Below are 22,107 nucleotides of genomic sequence, written 5' to 3'. Positions count from 1 at the left end.
AGCACAGCTCTGAAGTACATCCAGAAAGAGTCCTCAGTACATCAATTGACTGATCAGTTGAGACATATTCTAGAGGCTTAAGGACCATGAAGCAATGTAGGTGTAAAAGATGGAAAGGATAAGTTCTTTCCTGGCTGATAATCCTCCCCTTTTATGTCCACCCTCACTCCTCCAAGAACTCCTCAGGTCCCTTTCTCCTAAGCATGGGCTCCAATACTTGAAGGGACACTGTGGACACATCCACAGCCTCCAAGAGCTGTTTCCCCTGCACTGTAAGCAAGTGCTTTGGCAAGCTAACAACGAGAGCAACGTGCTACCCTCGTCACTTCAGAGCATCTTTTCCTCCTGCCAAGCAGCCCCATGATTCAGATTTCATATGCTTGCTCCTACAAGGGACTACCCAACACGCTGAGCTGCTAGAGGATTTTTCCAGCTATTTCATGCACTCTGCTTAATCACAGCTCTTCTCACCTGGCAGGTACAAGGGCTCTGAGACAGCCACAGCCAGAGAACAGCAAGGAAAAAACCCAGGCAAACTCAAGTTCACAGACACATCTACACACTGCTCTGCAGGCAGTACTGTGGCCACTACATGAGCATCTCAGCCAGCCTTCCCATCGTTTCTGTTGGGAATTCAGTTACCTAAATCATTGCATTGTTAAAAAAAAAATCTAGCTGATATATTAAAAGTACGACTCAAACATCTGTTAACTTGACTAAATACAACTCACTATCTTAACCAACAGAGTCACTACTCCAAATAGAAGCATCATGTTAGTTTTATGCTACATAAATGCTAATTTGTGACACAACTTGAAAGTAAGAAAACTCCTACTAGGAATAATTTTAAAAAGATGCACTTTCAGGTAGATTTTCATGGGCAAAGGGGAGAGATGTGACTCAGGCAATATGTTCCCAAATTTGAAGTCTTTATGCCTAAGAACAGGAACAGCGTAACTTCTCCAAAGGCAGCTGCCAGAATACAGCATCTAAAGGCATTACCTCTAAAATTTTTCTGAAACGTCTAAACTATTTCTTGCTGAAAATTTCCAAAATTCCCAATGCAAGATGTGTCAACACTGAAGTTCCCAGTTAAAAAAGTTTGGAAAAATAAAAACTGAAACAAAGCATCTGAATTAGAAGGTTTAGGCATCCTCAGCACAGATGTCACCACCAGCCTCCTCCTCATCTTTCCTACACACTAATACAGAACGGCATAGAATTTTACATGATTTTATTACATAAGTAGTTAAAGTATCATTACCTACTATGCTACATATAACCAAGGGTAGCTGTGCAACCTTACCCTTGCTAAAAACTTGTAACAGGGGTTTCAGGACTGGTATTGAGGTGGCTGGAAATGACTTTGTATGTTCAGAGAGGACCTTAAGTGAGCCGCCCCCTGCAACCCAAGAAAGCTGCTCCCAATGTTCCAGGTGAGCACAGCTCTGAAGTCCCATTACAGGGTCACCCGGCGATTGAACTTTCAGGCTCAAGATTTTACTGCCGGATCCACTTTCTTTTCACAGCAACCACCTTCTGACAGGCAGGACAGAGAAACTTGACACTTGCCATGAGGCACACAGTGACTTTCAGCTAATCCTGTTTAATGAGGCATTCCCCAAAGTGCCTCTCAAGCAAGGGGTCAGCTAATCCCATTCACTGACAGGATTTTTTTACTCTTAGAAAATGGAAAGTGGCTGAAAACAAGAATATTTCCTTTTATTTTGATTTACAGATAGTGCTTTGAAGAGGGAAACCATGACATTTGGAAAATTAAACGTGAGCTGTTCCTGTCCATTATTGTTAAACCAGTAACTTTTATTAGGTGTTGGAGAAAAACGGGCTTTTAGACAGGCTCTCCCATTTAAACAGCTATGCTGAGATTTGTCATTTAAAGCACTAAAAAAATGCTAATACTGTTTTAAGTGAGGATTAAACAGCACTTAAGAGCATTTAGCTGCCATCCTTCTACAGACAGTTATTAGATAAAAACTAATCATTTTTAAAGATAAAAATGTCATTGTTAAAATCAGTATAAGAAATCGAAAATCAATAGTTTATACCCTTATAAGAAAGGCACAATATTTTAGACCAATGGCCACACAACATACTTTCTTAAAATGAAGAACATGTGCCTCCCACTCAGCTATACCGGATACGTGACAAAAAGGCTGGGTGCTTTGTAGTAACATCCGAGCAAAAGGAACAGGAAAGCAGGTCAGTCTGAACACTGAACATATGGGATCTGGAGAGTAATCAATGGTTTCACAGCTCTCCCCAATATTAGAGAGTCATTAAGGCACTGAGAAACATCAGCTATCTGAAGAAGATGCCACCTGTGTTCAAAACATGCCAGACATGAAAGAACTCCAGCTACTTCACAGGATGCCCGAAATGAAGTGTGTTGCTTTACAATAACTGTAATCGTCTGAGCCTTCAAGAGTAGCTACCTTTGAAATTAAACTATATTTAGGTAAATGCAAAAACAGTGAATGTTTTCAATTGCTTTTCAGCACTGAATTTCTCAAAACAAGTTATGCCGATGCCGAGAATTCATTTCAAATGAATTTAGCACCTACCTCCAGCAGTACAGACAGCAGTGAACTTTACACTGTAGTGGTGAGAAGTGGCTAAACCAGCACACTCTTCTTGAATTAATGAAAAAAATGACCTAACATAACTTAAATTCACTTCCATTGTCCTGCCACTTGTAGCTCTCTATGAGTATTTACCTATAAAGACTCCTTTTCATGGGTTGTAAATGGAGCATGATATTGTGAACAGCAAAAGCCAATGCTGCATGTGATGCTGATCAACATCAGTCCTCAAGAGAATTGGTTCTAGAGGAGCAAGGGAACAACTCTGAAGGTCTGTTCACTCCACACACCGTTTCTCTACAGAGTTACTTTTATGTGATTGCCTGCAATGCCCTACTCACTGCTGTGATGCTTGTCTGGACAGTCCCAAACTTGCTCTATGGTATAAAGGTGATTATTGTTCATTCAGCTCAATGCAAGATAACCACTCAAGTGTTCATTTAACCAATAAAACACCTTTCGCACATTGATTTACAAGAGACAATTTTCAGGAAACAGAGATGACATTTTACTGCTCAAGCAATAAATCATCTACTGATACTGGGGGCAGGGAGAGCAATGTGAGAGATGAATAGCTGTATCTTAATTTTACATATTAAGAGTTTGACTGTAAGAAGCGTTAAGGAGACATTGTGACACACTCAAAATGCATCTTCAGTGATATTTGTCCCCAAACACCTATGATCTAACAAACTCATACAGGGAAGGTAAAAGGGGCAAACAAAGTGTGGTAGCTAAAAAGCATGTTCCAAAAACGCAAGGAAAAAATGTTGCTCTGCTATCCTCATAGTACAGTGAAGCAACACAGATAAAGCTCAAGACTGGCATCAAAATGACTTCAGGGGAAGTTTCTGATTTGGCACGCTAGACTGAGTTTTCAACAAAATCCATCCCCAAGACTGACCTCTTGAAGTGGTTTGCCAGGACTCCCACCAGCTCTCCAATCCTGCTGTCATTAGAAGGCTCTTTACTGAAGAGACAAACAATGAGATCCTTGTTGTCTTTCGTGTGGAAGACCACGAGCTGGTCCTTTCCATTGGAGACACTCAATCCTATCAACTGTGAAGAGAAAGCAAGAACGATATTATATAATATTACATACATTGATGTATCTTTGCTACTCGCCAGGCTAGTTCTTTCCTCTCCAAGATGCCACATTCACTCTCAACATCTACCTCTACCACAGAGCTCAGTACTCCTGCCACAAGCTGAAAAAGTCAAGGTGATACACCAGTGGTTTTTTGGAAGTCAACAGTCTCAAAGGTGCGATGAAATTTTACCATCTAGACCGGGTTCACTCTCAGCAACTCTTGCCAGAAGCAGCAAGGTCCCGTGTTACTGTAGTGTCCTTCTGCCTATCCAGCACCACGGGTGCACCCACCAAAGAGTGCACCAGGTGGATTTCTAACAGCCAAAGCTTTCTTTCCCCAAAACCTCACACTGAATGACACCGCATGGTTCATTGGCAGAGCCACAAGCCTGCTTTTTTTTTTTTTTCTTTTCAAAGGAAACCAACAATCATCATGAGTTTGGCCAACAACCAACTTCAAATTCACATACGCAGTGCTGGGAATGCAATGATATCCAGATAACGTAAGAATGAAGTTTACTGAAAGCCTAAACATCTTGATGAAAAATATAAGTCACAAATCCCGCAAAGCCATGATGATTCCAGTATTTAGGCATGGATTAAGGTCTTGCTCTTCTGACAAAATAAAAAGGTGTGGGGTTTTGGTTTGGTGGTTTGGGGTTTTTTTTGCCTATCAAGTAACTGCTACTTGGCACATTAAAAGCTTTGTCCTCATCATCTCACAAAGCAAAACCAGGAAATTTTTTAGGAGTGGCAATCTGGGTACATAGGCTATTCAGATGAATATTAGAAAAATTAAAAAATGAATCTCCACTGGGGAAACAAAATATAAGGATGGCAAAAGAAACATCAAGAGGCAAGTACATTTAACAAACTGGTGCTAAAAAAATAAAATAAAAAAAAGAGAGAGAAAGGCAAAAGAGTGATGAGTACAGAGAGAGAATACAGCAGACCTTCCCTGTCCACTAAAGGACTACACAACTCCTTTGAGTAATCCAGAGATTTGCATAGAGAAGCCACATTCTCCTCAAAGTGAGAAGCACCAATATACCATTTTGTGGAAACGAAAGTCTCATTATTCCCTTCTTAAAGAAAAAAGCCTTCTGTGTAACCCCGCTGCCTGTGTTGGAAAGGATATTAGCACAAATCAAGCTGGAGACTACTCCAGCTTTCAGAAGCATGAATCATATTCAGAAACAGTCTGGATCCATATGTTTGGTTTAGCAGTCACAACGTATTACTTCCAAGAAACCTGTTCCAGCTCTGGATGTCTAACACATACCAGACAGCAGCATCGTCCCAGAAAAACACACCACAACCAGCATGCAGCAGTGTAGTGTATGCCCTATTTTCTGGATAAAACACTACTCAAGTTTAGAATCACTAATATTTTGTTGGCTTATTATCACAGTACAACAGTCTGTCTGAACTACAGTAACTGCCGATATTTCAAGTATTGAGCAGAGACCTCCTGCTACCAGTTGCACAATATACCCAACACAGGTGGAGTTTATTCTCTACTGTTCACACTATTTTGAGGTTACGAAATACTTTAAAAACAAGCTACACTTCATGCACAGACATTAACAGCTGCCTGGGTTTATAGTGTCCCTTAAAATTAATTTGCATGCTTAAATAACATCCTGTGAGCACAATAGCACCACAGGGACTACTGCCATCAAGGTTTTAAATGTGCACTGAGTGTGAAAGTTGAACAAGTTGAAATCTCTGGATTTGAAAAGCCTATTTAAACATTAATTATTCAACAGAAGCTTGTTAGAAGTCCAAGAGCCCTTCAAAATTTTCCTATTTCACCCCTCCCCGTAAGACTATCTGAACAAATAAATATAACACAAAAGAAACAATTTCAGAGAAGGTGCTTATCTCAGTATTTACAAACACTAATATTAGCTCTGCTTAAAGATCAGGAAAAAATTTTCAGCATCCACAGAACATCTTTTATTGTATTCAGAACTGTACTGGGAAAGGTAGTTGCAAGATCCTTTCTGCTGCTCAGTCGCTTTTTAATTCCTTTCTGCCATTATCTGTTTATTTTCTCTCCAGGTAAGAACAAAAAGATAATTGTATATTGGTACTTATGAGGCAACTGCCAGAATGCTTGCACACAGAAAATCCCCTAAAGTAGCATCTCAATCCAGCAAAATAGTCAGGGTAGTGAAAGGAAAGTTATTGCTTTGTCATCATTTGCACAAAATTACAGATTCCTCACACAGGACACAAAATAACAGAATGCAGAGCCTGGGACCCGAGCAAGCATGCATTACAGGCTATACTGAAACCATTTACATGTAAACATAGTTAAAGGAGATGGGGAACTGTAGTGCAATTTCTTCAGCCGAAAACAAGTTTATGGTCGTAACAGACATCAGCTGACTGTCTCCAATGAGATTTCCATGGAAACACCATCCCTAAGGATGTTGCCATGTTGATACGGTGCTTTCAAAATGCTGACAGCGAGCAGCACAGCTAACAGGCAGACAAATTTCAACTGGGTTCACCTTTAGATATTGGAAGGGCAATCCATCTTCCCCAGTGAACACACATCCTTCTGGTAGGACATATTTGGTACACCGATATACATCAAGACTGGTGTAATTATTATCCATTTGCTTCTCAAAAATCTTTGTATCAGTTCAAACAATTGTTCTTTCCCCGAAAGGGAAGGAATCTCTGTATCCCTAATTGGCTACTTACAGCACCTCCCTGTACACTATGAAAGTGTTTCCACACAAGAAGGGATCAGGCACGCAGAAAAATGAGAGAGAGATGCAAGGCAGCTCAAGAGGTGAAAGACAATGCATATTCAGACAATTTAGTAACAAATATAAAACATAACTACAAAAGGAAAAAACCCCTGCATTACAGCATTAACCATTAGCAGGAGTACAATTTACAAAATCCTGGCAAAAGAAATACAAATATTTCATGTCCTGTATATGAACCAAATAAATTTCCAAACTCTCTCCTCCTCTCCCCCCTTCCTGCGGCACAGAGAGGGGTCAGCCGTAAATCAACAGGATCAGTGAGCACGCCCCGGAACCACCATGCAATCCCAGTGCGTACGTGCAGATTTTCTCCTGTTCCCCAGGAACACAGTGCAGGAGAAGTAAGTAAAAGGAGAGGCTGTGGCCAACAGAGCAGAAATTTATCACTACAGCATTTACCAAAGATAGCTTTCATCAAATTTCCACTCCGGAATATTATTCTGACACCTGTATGAGTCAGCAAAGGGTCTTTTGGACCCATCCCTCCTGTGCAAAGTACTCCAGGACCTCTTCATAGTTGCTCAGGTCAAGGAAACTGTTCAGTCAGGAAGCCTTGTGGTAAGTTGCTAAAGGGAATAATTGCAGATCTATAATAAATCTAAATAAAGGTGATTTATATCTACAGAAATTTAAGTATTCTAAGAGCAAGAGACCTATATGCACAGACCATTAACTGCTTCGCTGCTAGAGGAAATGCAAAGCAGACAGCCAACATACAGCCTGTGCTACAGCACTCTGTAAGAATGGTTATTCTATTTTAGATGTCCGTGTTTTGTGAAAAAACAATAACTACTAACATTTCTATGTAACAGATATTCTATAGACAACCTACAAATTGTATCCAACTTGCTTGCCCCCTTTAATGTTTAAGGCATTAAGAATTTTAGAGGAAAACGTTCAGATACCAACAGGGACCTGGTCTTGTGCTGTTATGTAAATGTAAAAGCTCCACCTTTAAACCCATCAGGCACACAGGTAAAGCAGACATTTTTCTAAAACTGTGATAAATACAGATTTACTTATAATTACTAATGTAGTAAGTGAATTGCAGTGGCCTAGCCATTTTCTATAAGGTAAGAGTGCAGAAAACTAGTAGTGAGAAATTGTGATGGACAAAATTCCACCTTGTCCACCTGAGTTCACCTTGATACTTCACAAAAAAAAGACCTGTCCAGGAAAAACACTCTACGTAGTCTCTATGTATTTGAACAAGTTGGTTTGCACAAGCAAGAGTCAGCCATTTAGCAGCGTAATCTGCTGACAATTTCATTTTGCACAATTAAGAGATAATGTCAGTAGAACAGAACATCAACTGAGGAAAATGACCTGCAGCTGCTAACTCCCTGGCAGTAATGTCTTTTCAAAACAAGAGACACTGCCATGGAGACATTGCTTTGTACAGCGAATAACGAATTGGGGTACGAGCATGTTACTCCACACACATGCTGCCGTGGGTGGTCGGTGCACAGCTTAGGTGGATGACCAGCATGGAGGTTAGAAGAGGACCTATAAAACCAATGTTACTTATGCAGTCTGAGCTAATCATTCACTCCACATTTGCAGATTAGATTTTACCGTTACCCTAATCCCATCTCTGCTCTTTTAGCAATACGGGCCCACCAGATTTATTATTTCTCCAAATGCAAACATCCCAACAAATTTGTGTACGACATTTCCAAGCAACCCAGCCAGGTTCTGTAGGTTTAAGATAACCATAGCAGTGTTACCTCAGGCTGAATCAAAAAACCGAGCAGTTGAATCCACACTCCAGGATGCTGAAGAGCTAAAATGAGGTTTTCCCCCATCCCCCTTCCTACTAGTGATAATCTGCTGCTTTGTCACTGGCAGCTAAACTCTGCTACCCCGAAGGCGAGATACCTCACTATAATTCCGAATTTAGCTTTGATAAGATTTACATTAAAAATGAACAAATAAATAAAAAAATTTCAAACACGACATGAAGGATCAAACAAACCCCCAGAGACACAGAAATTGTGTCATAAGCTGCTGTGAAATGCTAACCCCCTTATGGGGCCAGGATCTTGCAGCGCACAGCAAATAAAAAAACAAATAGAAGAAAGAGCAGAAGAGAGTGTGATAAGCAGTTTGGGTTTTAGCTTTTATTTTATGTGCTGAAATTAGAAGCTAACGTGATGCATCAGTGTTGTAGATAATTGCACTATAACTGTTTTAAAGACATTAAACATATTAAAAACTGTAAACCAAGGTCTTTTTCCATTTTATGGATATGAAAATGGAGCTAAACAGTAGATGCACTGCCCATGACTAAGAGAGCCCGAGATGAGATTCCCCAGTCCCTGTACTTACATTATAGAGGGGGATGGTCTTCATCACTTTGTACTGCTTCATAGGGTCCATCTTATAAAGGTGTCGATCAGTAATGAAGATTGCTCTGTCCTCCACCTTATTGAAGCGATTGACCTGTAAAGAAGCAAATTTTCAGTCCCACTGATCACTGCAAGAAATGCTGAATAAAACTGCAGCAGGAAATATCCAAAACTCACACAGCTTTTAAACAGGTTTTCTCCACAGATCTTGAAACAGTGAAAAGGGAAGATGGATCCCATAATCCCATTTTACAAATAGAGAAATGCTGAGTCTTGGAGAACCAACCTTCCCAGAGTTATCCAGCATGGCTGGGGCAACCTGGGAAAGTCTACGGCCTCAATCAAATAAAGGACAGATGCTTTCCCCTAGCAACATTCAACCTGCATCCCTGTCCGCTGGCAGACACCAAGCCCAGGCAGATGGCTGTTGTTACTACATTATACATGTGCCTTTTTCACCCCAAAAGCATGATGCAGAATACCTGCCCTGCAGAGCCAAACAGAGTGTCACCAGGTCTGTGACAGTCCAGACCTGAGGCATTTGAAAGTAGATGCTTTGGTCCTGAATTCAGGCAGGTCCCATTTCCCTCTTTTAAAACATCTGTGCCTTCGATGTAGCTGAGCAACTTGCCCAAGAAGTGGAAAATGTGGACAACATTCCTTCCCCTGCCCATCAGTGGATGTGTTAGCTGAGTATGGGCACGCTCCACCGGTTTTGCTGAAGTTGTGCCACTCTGCAAGAAGGAAGAAGAGACTGAAGGGGCCAGACAGAGCCCGGGAGAGCCAAGCCTGTACACAGGGACCTAGGCAGCCAGGTGGTGGGAGGAAGGCAAGGTTATTTCTTGGCAAGCAGAAGACCCAAGCTGGAGTGCCCTCAGGCTGCAAGGGGTATTGAACACGACCCTCTCCCTTCCTAAGTAAGACAAGCAAAGCAAGAGTACAACCAGTCTCGTCTAAAGGCTCACTGCCATTGAGAACAACATCCTGTTGCCCCTTCCAGGAGGTCCTAACCCCAATACCCTGAGCTAGCTCTGGTGCTCATCAGCCCTACCAATTCACTAACCTGACAAAAATCTGCCCTTTTTGTGAACTTAGCAAGGGAAGGGCACAACGAGCATCTGAGCCACTGCAAGGGAAAGAGGGTGAGGCTCTGGGTAGTGATAAACAGGGGAAGAAAACAGGACAGCTCTGTTCAGCAGCAGCAAGCTGTGAGGTCAGTTCAGCCACCCCAGACCCGTACTGCGAGTACAGCAGATTTTTCTATAGAGGTGGACATCACTCAACCCATATTTTAACCTGACTTTGTGTTCTGTTAAGGACATGTTATTCAAGGCAAAGATGTCTAAGGATCACCAGTGGGCTCAAGCTCCTCAGAAGAAATTCTTTAAACAGGAGCCCACTGCCCAGCTATGCTGTCTAGGGCTATTCTGGGAACACAACGAGCAAAGCTACAGCATCCAGCAAACTTCTAGACCAAACAAGGAAGCACCCAGAGGCATCTGTGCACCGCTAAGGTTAACTGACCACAGAGTGAGATTTTTAGTTGATTTGGTTTTTGTTTGTACCATTTTCAGGTTATTTTGAATCTGGACTCTGGTCTCCTGACTCCCAGTCCACTCCTATAAGGTACTTAGTACTACAAAAATTACAGTGCACTTCAAACAACTTTGATACTTGCTTCCAAAAAGAGGCAAAGGTGTTTTAATCTTCAAATGACTGTACCCTCTGAAAAAGGTAGGGTACAGAGGAGATGGAGCTAGGTTTCTCGGAGAAGTACAGCAAAAGGACAAGAGGCAATGGGCAGAAGTTGCAGCAGCAGAAAGTCCAACTGGACATAAGGGAAAAAAATCTCCCCAGGAGGGTGGCAGCTCTGGAACAAGGCTCAGAGAGGCTGTCTAACCTTCATCCTCAGCGATTTTCAAAACTCGGCTGACTGAGGGCCTGAGCAGCCTCATCTAACTCTGAAGTTAGCCCTGCTCAGAGCAGGAGGTTGGACCACAGACCTCCAGAGGTCCCTTCCCACCTAAATCATTCTGTGATTTCATCAGCCCATATGGTACCAAGAAAATAGACTTCACGGTATCTGAAATATTCTGACATTTTCTAGTAGTTCAGCAAACACAGCTTAGTGTCACCATTGGGAAACATTAATATCTTAATATCTTAATGTTGCCACTGGGCTTTACAGTTGTAAATTTAAGACCAATTACAGAGACACACTATAATTCAGTGAAGAACCATTAGTTGCCTGCTGAGGCAAACCACTATATTATCACCTGTAATCTCACTGGCAGTCAACAGCAGCAGAAGAGATTATCTGTATATATATGTCCCAACCCTCATGGAATAATCTTAGGCATACTCAAGAAGTTGCTTCACTTTAATTTGAACTCAAAATACTACCCACCTGGGATATTGCTTGCATAACCAGGCACTCAGTGTATGGGGAAAGTAAGCTCCATCTTGTAGTGTATTTATGGGTTTTTTGTGTGGATCAACCCTAAAACAACTTTTTTTTTTTTTTTAAATACCAATTATACATAAAAGTTCTGATAAGGTAAAAATTAAGTGGGAAAGACAGCAATATGTGAACCCCCCAGCAAGTACCACTGAAAACAGCCAAGTGCACAGCCCCACATCCCAGTATTTTGTTGCAGCTCATACATCCAGTTTCTATGTAGTAAGAGCAATGGAAGAACAGATTATTTAAGCACCAGCTAATGATGCAAACTAATGACATGGCCCAGCAGCAGGCCATGTATAGTGGTCATATAATTATATAATTTCTCTTAATTCTAGGTATTCTGATGTTCTGAATTCATGTCTATTTTTGGCCACCAATTATGTCTCCAGCAACAGCATCCCTCCAGTACCTGACAAATTAAATCACCAGAACTGCTGTCAAATGCCACACAAGCACCTCTGGAAAATTATTGTAAAATTATGCAACTGTTTATTAAAAATGTACTCATTCAAAGGATACAAGATACTAAATGTTATACCTTCACAACGACATCTGATCTGGGGAAGATCCAGGAAGACTGAAGCTAATAAACCACTATTCTACACCTTATGGAATTAGTGTGATTGTTTACAAAAACAGAAGTGGGAGGATCATGTTATGCCAGGAAACAAAATTATAAACTCTCCAGAGAAGTGTTTTATACCCTGGGATCATGCCTTTGTTCATATCTCCTTTCTAAACACAGCTCATTTCAATTCCCCCCATCCCATCGCAACTCATTACAAATATTCTTCTAGGCTGCTGGTAACGTTAGGCTCCAGCAAGTGGGGTTTTGACAGAGGAAACACACGTCTCACTAACATTACAATTAATTTGTTGAGGAAATACTACAGCAAAGGAGAATATTTGATGCCATCTAGGCTTTCAGGTGTCCCAAGAGGCCGGGTACTAAATAGTCACAAGGCAAGATGCAAAGTTTTGACAAAAGTACATGAGAAAGTAGGACACAAAGTAGAAATTATTTTTCACTAAGGCAAAGCTGCAGTCATCGGTGTATCACAGTCACAGAGATATTTATTAATCAACTGAGAAGGGTAGACAAGGGTGAGACGTGATAAGGCGGATGAACATAAATAGGATTTTCCTAGGTGAAGTCAGGAGATGACTGGAGAACTTAAATATTCTCAGTCAATAGGCAGCAGACTGACAAAGTTCAGAGCAGATAAAGGCAAAAAATGCAAACTGAAGAGCTATATGACAGCTTTAAATTAACAGCACCAACTCAGAAAAAGTAACTGAAAATTATTTTAGACAGCTCTGGATAGATCTTGGCACAAACACACAAGGCAGCTGAAAACAAGCAAGGCGTTAGCATGCAGTAAAGACTACCATGGGGAATAATGTTCTGGGTGCCATAGTCTCACTTGGAATAGTGTGTGAAGCACTGGGACGGTGAACGTGAAGGAGAATCTAATGGTTCAGAGAAGGTAAAGAAAATGATTGAGGGCCTGGAAAATCTCACAGCAGGAGATGCTGAATAACTGGGATTATTTTAGGAAGCAGATGAATGGGAGGAAAAAAAAAAAAAAAAAGGCTATGAAACACTGAATGGCCCAGAGAAAGTAGGTTAGGACTGTCTGGTGCTACACATTGAGTTGTTTGAGCAGAGTAGCACAGGCTCCTCAAACCATAATTTGGTCGTGTGGCTCACAGCACACCACACTCCATGTTTTAGAGTTTAAGCAAAGGCGTCTCCAGCCTGTTAGGCTGTGATTTGCCCCACACAGACCTCATATCTGATGCTGTGTGGCCATGGTTCCCAAACATGTCTTTTTTGATTAATTTTAATTTTTTTTAAAGAGTCTGACAACACCACCTGTTCACTGCCATGATTCTGCTTGTTGCTCCCATCTCCCATCACAATGTCCTGCCTGTTGTCCGTGCCCACCTCCAGCACGGAGCCCACGGTGACCAAGGGAGCAGACCTCACTGAGCTGTGCAACCAGAGCCACCCCACCGCAGAAGGTCCTGCAGCTGCTGCCTAGAAAGCAGGGATGGGAAGCGTGCCCAGCTTTCGCAAGGCAATATAATATTGTAGTAGTTCTGCAAGCATGTTTTAAATTCCACTTCTTTCTTGTGGTTACCCACTGTTTTCAGTGTTCACATTGAACAATAAATTCAGCTGAACAGCTAAAGAGATGTACCAAACGGCAAGTCCAGCAGCCTATCTCACCTGAGAAGCAAATTCTCACTGCTCTATAACTCATGTCCTTTTCAGTTTTTTCCAAGCAATTGCTTTGCTTCAGGTGTCTCAGGCACCTATGGCATATTTATGTAAATAATACATGCTGTCTTTTTAGAAGTAAACAGTCACATTGGGAAGCATGCACAGAAGAGACTCAGACAAACGCCAGCAACATTGCAGATGCCACTATTCTTTTGATTTTGTAGGAGTAGAGACAGACCTTATGTTCTCAGATACAGCTTATACCCTCCTGGAGAACAGCCCTTCCCAGCACTGTGTTCTCTGCACCTTCTGGGCATTTTTTATTTATATCTTTGTTGATCCAAATGTGAATCAGTCTTAATCTAGCTTCTTGACTAGCTTATGGGGAAAAAATGAAGGTCTATCCTATAGCAGAAAAACCTCCAAATGAGCTTTTCAGGTCTCTGCCAGGGACCTCCAGACACCACAGGGCACTAGGCTTTGGAAGAGATGGTCCTCTCAAGGGAGCTTGGTGCCACAAATGGCAAGGGAGAAAGTGGGAAGAAAAGCCTTATTCTGAAAAAAAAAGAGAAATTGTTGTTTCCTAGGTGATACAACAAAACCTGGTGGTATGCATGAAATATGCGTTTGGTTTCCCAAGGCAAAAAACTTGAAAATTTCCTTTGAAAAATGAAGAGCACCACAGTGCTCAGAAAAGATATATTTTTCTATAGGCAGAAATGACCTGCTTCTACCTACACCAACTGCGAGAAAGCAAGCACATGCACCTCCCATCAACAAGACTTCAAAGTCTCTTCACAGACCTTGTCTAAAAAGAGCTATAAAAGCTTCGGTCCAAACAGATTCACCGTTATTATTCATCTCAAGCTGTTGAAATTAAGACCCCACGCACTCAAGCTAAAGAAAACTTTACCAGCAGTTATCAATACTTCAGGAGCAGTTCCCCGGCTGGTGAGAGTTGGTATTACTTCACCAGAAAAATGTCAATCATCAGCTAAAAAAAATTCTGTCTCAAAGAATTTAATGGTTAGCAAATATCTTGCAGATCGTAAGACATGTTCTATACATAAACATTTTGAAATACATGAACTCCAGGCTTAACTTGTGTCTATTCAAGCTGCCCAGTACTTATCCTTTTAATTTGTTTTCCTTCCGAGGAAAGAAATGTATTAGACTGCAATTATCTGAAAATTTTAAAGAGCAGACACCTAACATTGCTGTTGACAGTCAAGAACTACTTCACACGTGGCGTAATGATTCAGTACCTTACTGAAAGCTGCAAAGGAAGTCTGATGCTATTCCAGAAATAAAACACTCACCTTAACTCACCAAGGTGCCCTCTCGTTACCACTAACACCTTCCTGCCTGACTAAAGGACAAACGGTAACAGCACATTTTTTGCTCAGGAATCCTCAAATAAGCTGAATCATGAAAATACACCATGAATGAACTTGAGCAACCTTATTCTGTGGACTGATACTTGTTGAAGAGCATTATTTAAGGGAAGCAATGATATCACCTGATAATTAATCACATTTTCATGTGATTTCACTCTTCAGTCCCTTGCTAAAGCTTCGCATGGACCAAATTACACCTTCGAAACAAACAGCCAATTTGCAAATCCACAACGAACCAGGTTTAGCATAAGAAATTTTACAACCTTCTCTGCAGTGAAAGTCACTCCCTTTCAAATGTGCTGACCACCAAGACAGCCTGCATGTGCTAACACCAAGCGCCATACTTGTGCAAGTAACATTTGGTATGACATAAGGAAGTTAAAGAAGGATAAGGCTAAAAGGAAAAAAAAATATTATTTTATTTATTTAATTTTTAAAAAAGAAAAGGGAAGAACATAGCAATCAGAAGTTGTTCCTCTTGCCCCACAGCACTGAAAGCTGATCCTCAAGACTGCTGTTACTTTTTGGGTAAGAGGCAGAATGCTACAGCTTGTATTTTTGACATGAGAAACACCTTCATTTTAAAAAGACAGCATAGGATATAAATTGTTTTATGTGAAGAGTAAAAGAAGGCTAATGTTGTTTTCAAGGTAAAGACTGTGTTCTTGTAGTCAAGGCCTGGAGTCGCTTACAGGCTCTACAACACTTTTCACTGTTGCTTAGTCTGCAAATCTGATGTTCAAATTTAAGGTATAATAAGATTACCTGAAGAAGTGCATTAGTTAGAAAGTGAAATGGTAAATCTTGAAATGTCAAATCTTTGTCTTGTTAGCTTTCAAAGTTCAGGATTGTTTGTCTTCTCTCCTTTGTTCACTTCAGGCTTGCCTGGACATTTCTCATCCGTACAAGAGGGAAGACAAATGGTTCACTCAAAAAGATATTACATCCAAGCATGGATTTGAAAGGGGTCATTTGCTTTTGAGTTTAAACATGGAGATGTACTGAAATCACCAGGCTTACACACATCATTAAAGATCCTACAAAGTTGCAGTCTTGTCCTCAACAGCAATGCTGAAATGATTTTATCTATTTGTTGGAGGAGAGGTGCTCCTATTTGCTTCTTTAAGACCACCATTTTCCCAAAGGAGATGCTGTAATTTCACTAAATTTAGCTATATTTTTTCTGTCTAACACAGATCCTTAAGACTGAAGACAAAAAAAAAGCATTAACAACCTCAAAGGCTCGAGCACAGCTGGGTTGTGGATGAGTAGCAGTTCCCCCGTGCCAGCTGACCCATCACGCAGGGCTTTGTGCGCATGTCTCTGTAGGTGGCTGCAGGTCAGCTTGTCTTACATTAGCCCTGCTGTCTGAACGTACGTATTCGGCTGCCATGCTCGTATGTGTGATTCCTCTACCGATGATTTCAAAAGCCATGCAAAGGTATCCCTAACTAAGCAGGCAAGCGGAGGATTAAGCCTGACCTCTCTGATAGAAGAAAGCGACCAACAACTTAACCTTTAAAAAGATCAAAAAAGTTACAAGATAATTTAAAAGCACAAGACTGCAAATCTATAACCTCGCAGTCTCTGCTGTATTTTCTGACTTCAGCTGAGCTACATTTTTTAAGCACCCATGGTAAGCTAAAGCTTTCTTCACCTCTGAGAGCACTGAACCTTTCAGGCTCAGGAAGAAATCCACTTCATGATAAGTAATACCTATTCCATCTCCAGACAGCTTTTATTATTGAAGTGCTGGGACACCAGTGCAACAAACCCACCAGAAAATGGATTTTTCCAGCAAGTAAACTCAGTAACAGGATGTATAGAAACAAGGCCTGTTCATATGCTCAAGGATTTCTTCATACACCATAAACAAAAAGGAACTGCTCCGACACTTGCCTAAAGGCAGGGGCTCTGTGCCTGCAACTACTGAACAGGATAAGGTACAGATCTGTGCTCCAGAAATCTGCTTTCCCCTATGCTTGCACAGGAGATTGTCCTCCAGAGCTGACTCAGGAGCAAGGGAGAGAAACATACAGACTTAAAAGCTTAAAAGTTGTGTAATAGCGAGCAAAATTAAACTCTCACACTGGGTATACATATATTATACGCACACCCCCTGAGTAATTCCCCTCACCATCATTCCAGTCCCATTCAAAACAACGATTCCTACAATCACATCTTTAAGAGCTGAATATTGTATTTTTACAATTATTCCAGCTTAGCTAGAAACAGCAACAATTTAGAACTAGTTTATTAAATGAATTAGAAGAGGAATTATTTTGTCTTCAGCCTGAAGTGAAAAAAGCCAGGGGGAAATTCTCCTGTATCTCCTTGTCCCTAATGGAGGTTCCAGCCAAAGTGCTGCAAGATTGTTAAGGAAGAGGTTTGGATTCAGACTCACCCAGTCCTCTTTTAATCCTAACAATACAAACCAATATTCACTCAAACCACTCATTCAACTAGCGAAACACACTCTTAAAGAGACCATGTTAAAAGCAACAGAATAGTCCACTGAAATATTTTTGTTTGGAAAGCAATAAGAGGTTTCTATTTTTATATACACAAATCACCACTGAATAAATAATATAACTCACTAGCAAAGAAGTTTTGTTATAAAGTGAGATTTTATGCTGCAAAATGAATTTTGTTGTTACTGTTAAATATAATATTTGCAGAATCATAAACCATTATCATGCACATGCTCCACTTCTGGCAAGCGGGGACCAACTGCAATAGCACATTTTTAGAAATAAAAGGAAGATACAGCTTCTTAAAAACACTTGGACATCAGTAGCCCCAGCCTGCCACTGAAATTGTTTTTGTCTGTTGGCTTTGTAAAATTCAAAATATCCTTTCCTGACAGACATTTAAAATCAGCACCATTTAGATCATTATGAACTACCCATAAAAAATTATGCAAGCAAATTTTTCTAATTATTTTTTTAAAACCATCCAAACGATTTAACAAAAAAACAATTCTGCTATGAAAAAAGTCAGACCCAAACCAGTTACACAGAATCAAGTGAATTTATTCACGCCTCTGACATGAAGAGGCCACAGAAGCCACTCAAACCAAGCACCTTTTGGTGCAATAGGTTCAGAGGTACGTATCCATCAAAAAAATCACTGATACCGTTTGTTGAAACAAGACTGCTTTGAACTGCTGTCTGTTAAAGCCTCTCCAGGATTACCTCCTCGCCCTTGGCTTCCCAAGATTTCACCTTGACCGCAAGAAGTTTCCCCACCCAGTCCATGTGTCTGCAGACCACACACATGCCGGTTACCTTGCGGACATGACAGGAGAAGAGCACGTTCATGTACTTGTCTTTCCGTTTCAGCTCGTTGGCAACAGGGATGAAAGAGCCCGTGGTCTGAGGGTTGTCTGGTTTCTGAAAGAGCAAAGACAGGCACATAACTCTTCTTGCTTACTGAAGAAAGTAATTGCATTACGTCACGGTGGGCCAGAGAGAACTGCAGCTGCATCACCGCGTCCGAAGGCTTCCTCCAGTCTCTGCCTCATCAAAGAGCAGCAGAGCATCTGGAGTTTTATGTGCTTTCTGAAAAAAAAAAACCCTTAACAAAACAAAATGCTTGAAGGAAGGACAGAGTAAAAGGAAGCAATGCCACTTGCCTAGAGAGAACTTCTTTGTTCCTTTTCATTTTATGCTATTTCTTAACATCCCATTATACCTCGAATTTTAGTTTTACATTGACTTCTTTCCTAGCTTTGGCCATTTGAAGAGCCAGCTGATGGCATTACTCATTATCTTTTAATGCTGCTTGTGATGCTCAAGCTATGCTTAGTATTCAGAAAAATCACTCCTAGTATAGTAGAAGTCAAAGACTCTGAAACTATATAAACCCATTTACAGAGGAAACTTTAAAGTACTTCTCCCTCCCAAGAAACCAACAGTCACTTTTTAAGATTTCCACCCTTATAACATTCTAAGCCCCAGCCATTGCATTGATGACTTCACTTGTACTCACCAGTGCGATGTAATTCCCCTCCCATGCTCTTTGTAGGCCAATATCAGCTCTGTGACCCTTCAGCACTTCCATGGCAGCAACCTTGGCCCTCAGTTGAGGTAGGACTTCTGGTGGGACGCTCCGGATGAGTTCACCTGCTCTCCACCTGCCGCAAAACACCTTGAATCAGTTCCAGTCTGTACCATGCACTCTGAGGACTACTTCTGCCAGATCAACCACAAGGACACCCCTAGACTATAAATGTCAGAGTAAAAAGAAGTCCTTCCATTGCATTCATAAAGCTGGAAACATCAGTTATCACTTTAAAGTCACATATCATCTCTGACTCCCAACAGATTTGGCTGGTGTACTCCTCATCCCATACCCAGAAGTCAACTACTGGCACATCTGTTTGCAATAAAGTTTTTGCAAGCCCATTTTTTGGCTCATTTACAATATCATTCTCCTTTAATAGCTGAATTTGGCCCTACAATTGAAACCTAACCAACTGTGACATGAAACAGGGCAGGGCAGCCCATCCATTACTCCATACCATACTCCAGCCTTCAGCAGCAACACCAGGCCTCCAGGATTAATGCTATGAAAAGTCTTTCAGCAACTAAAATTTTGTAGTTATGATAATTAAGCTTATTCTGAAAGCAGGACTCTCTACTCAAATAGGCTGTGGATGGCTTTCAAGAGACAGCTGGGGAAAAAAAACCCAAGGCTAACTTGATCTAGTGCTGGTGGTAATCCCCCTTCAAGCAGATGGCTGGACTGGAGATCTCTAGAGGCCCCATCCAGCCAACATTTCTCTTGTTCAGCGATTTTCAGAAGTCATCATTTTTCAAATTGGAATTGTAACTACTTTGCCTACAACTTACCAGAGAAAAAAGTCACTAGCTTTTAGATATTAGGTTGTAATAAAGGTATAAAATACCTCTTCTACACATAGAATACGGGTGAATAGCGGAACATTGCTTATTCTACTGCAGAAAAATACTGGCTTAGTATAAGAAGTCTTGAGGAAGTCGAGAAGATTCCTTTTCTCTTCCCCCTCATCTAACAGCAGCTGCTCTTTTCTTTTGAAGCCAACCAGAAAGGGGTCAAGAAAGGAAATACAATGTCCATCCTGACTAAATCTTTGAAACAGAATAATTATTTGCCTGGTCAAGGGTGCCAAAAGCCACTGACATCTTCAGCTATGATGTGCAGTTAATGTTCTTCAGTCCTTTTTTCAACTTTTATGGAACAAGCAGTAGCTGTTCACTCCTCTAGGTTACACTGAAAAGACAAGAGGTTTTCTTTTGTACCTATGGTAAATGGTCTGGAGTGCCTCTTCAAATCGGCGCAGCACTTTTGGAGGAGTGGGCCACTGCACATGCTTGCCATAATCCTTCATTAGCCTCACATTGTGAAAGCGTCGGGCAACCTCATGGATGTAGGCCTTCACTTTGTAGTGGCGGTAATACTTGAGTATTGTGAGGGCGGCCTTTGTCCTCTTATAGCGAAGGCGAGCCAAAGTGCCCCTCCAAACCTAAGAGTCAATGGAGAAATAGTTTTAGCAATAAAAAGCAGGATATTTTTTTCTTTCTGTACTCCTATACTGCTGAAATCCATAAATATATTAGTTTTATTTTGAAGGAAGTGATTTCTCTGTACTAATCAAATCCAATTAAAATATGACTGAAAAACCACTCTGTTTACCAGTGTGTCGAGAAACAATTTTAACTCTGATTAAAAAAAGATTGCTTTGAAAATAGTTTGGGGAATATCCATCCCGGCTGTGTGCTGAAAAGCAAGCAAATAAGCAAAACAAATGATATCCTCCCAACTTGCCGGACGGAAGGCCAGCTCTGCCAGCTTTGCTGCGAGTCTTATTTGTGCCTGGAGAGCACCACAGGCAGAAAACACGCCATGTTCTGGACTTCTCCTTCTGACACCCCATGCAAAGAGGCACTCTGGGGCTCGGTGCAAGAAGACTGCTTGCAGTGCTGACGTGACTGTACGTTGCTACCTTAACTCCTAACTTGAAGACCGCCTGCACAACAAAGCATGGCAGCGCTCAGCCAGGCTGGGCAGGTTGTGCTGTTTGTATCCTGTAACCAGAGAAATGCATATTCACCTGAGTGCTCTCAAGCTGACATGCATGTCCCCAAGGGATTCGTCAACAGCTGTACTTTTCATCTAATATAATCTGCCAAGATGAAGACTGTATTTTTGTTTCCTTGTAGAATTAAACTGGAAGGATAATGAGCCTCCTGCATACGAAGAGTGCTTTGCTGCTCACTACGGGCCCTGCTGGAGAGTTTATTTCCCTCTTGAGAAACATCCCATAGCACCATTGATGCATATCAAGCCTTCTATTTACAGAAGAATTAATTAATTACCTGAGGCAATTTCCAACATGATATTCGCTTTATGAAGCTGATGTCAAAGGTTCTCTTGACAGCTTTACTGATAACCCTGATATGTGGCTGACAAAAACTATATGTAGCAAGCAGTATAGCAGATGTGAGGGGCTGCTCTTCTCTATACACTCAAAATTCAGAGGAAATAGAGCCTTTGGGTCCCAAGCCCCTCAAAAGCAGAGGACTCTTCTTCCAAACTCTGTCAGAGCAACCCCTCCTCGTTCCCCTTTGGCCTCACTGTCCTTGCGTGGGATATCTCCTGTTCACAACAGACATGACTCACGTGGCTCCAGCAGAGCCTGGGGAGTTGTTTGAACACCCACCGCTTCACTGGTGGGGTTTGATGCTCTGTAAAGCACATTTACGTTCTAACACGCCAGAACAGAGTCAAGACCCTACACAACACTGCCCAAACATCCGAGGTAAGGCTGAGCCAATCCATTCCTCAACCTGTATTTTATCGTGTCCAAATGACTGTAAGCCTACAACCTCCAACATTTTATTCCAAGATAGAAACCAGTCATTGAAACACTATAAAATCACCCTAAACCCTATGCCATTCTGTGGATCATTTACCATGGTGAAAGCCAAACTGCAGCTGCTAAGTGCCATACAGCTGAGAAGCAGACGGAGCCCAGCTTACTCCTATACTGTACGTTGTGTATTGGTGGTAGGAAGACGAGGAAGGAAATGATCCTGGACAGCAAAGTGTAGGAAAATGAAGTAAAGCAAGCAACTAGGTGAACAACTGAACACATGCAAGGTGACTGAAGGCAACGTCCTCCTTATCAGACCCCAGCCCCTGCCAGGAGCCA

The 22,107-nt window shown here is 41.4% G+C and overlaps 1 protein-coding gene across 1 annotated transcript in view; it reads right to left on the bottom strand.

Annotated features, from left to right (window-relative positions):
- The window catches only part of MYO1D (myosin ID), a 158,867-nt gene that overhangs the window by 53,518 nt on the left and 83,242 nt on the right, over window positions 1–22,107 (bottom strand). The window contains exons 17-21 of the mRNA XM_010561329.1: window positions 20,195–20,418; window positions 18,903–19,047; window positions 18,200–18,304; window positions 8,805–8,918; window positions 3,505–3,659 (exon numbers count right to left, since the gene is read on the bottom strand). Coding sequence (XP_010559631.1) covers window positions 3,505–3,659; window positions 8,805–8,918; window positions 18,200–18,304; window positions 18,903–19,047; window positions 20,195–20,418 — 743 coding nt within the window. The remainder of the gene's footprint in view (window positions 1–3,504; window positions 3,660–8,804; window positions 8,919–18,199; window positions 18,305–18,902; window positions 19,048–20,194; window positions 20,419–22,107) is intronic.

This window comes from Haliaeetus leucocephalus, unplaced genomic scaffold (genome assembly GCF_000737465.1).
Source record: "Haliaeetus leucocephalus isolate CR32 unplaced genomic scaffold, Haliaeetus_leucocephalus-4.0 Scaffold144, whole genome shotgun sequence".
In the NCBI taxonomy this organism is placed as follows: domain Eukaryota; kingdom Metazoa; phylum Chordata; class Aves; order Accipitriformes; family Accipitridae; genus Haliaeetus; species Haliaeetus leucocephalus.
The sequence above is the reverse complement of the archived record's forward strand: the minus strand, read 5'-3'. Positions and strand labels throughout refer to the sequence as shown.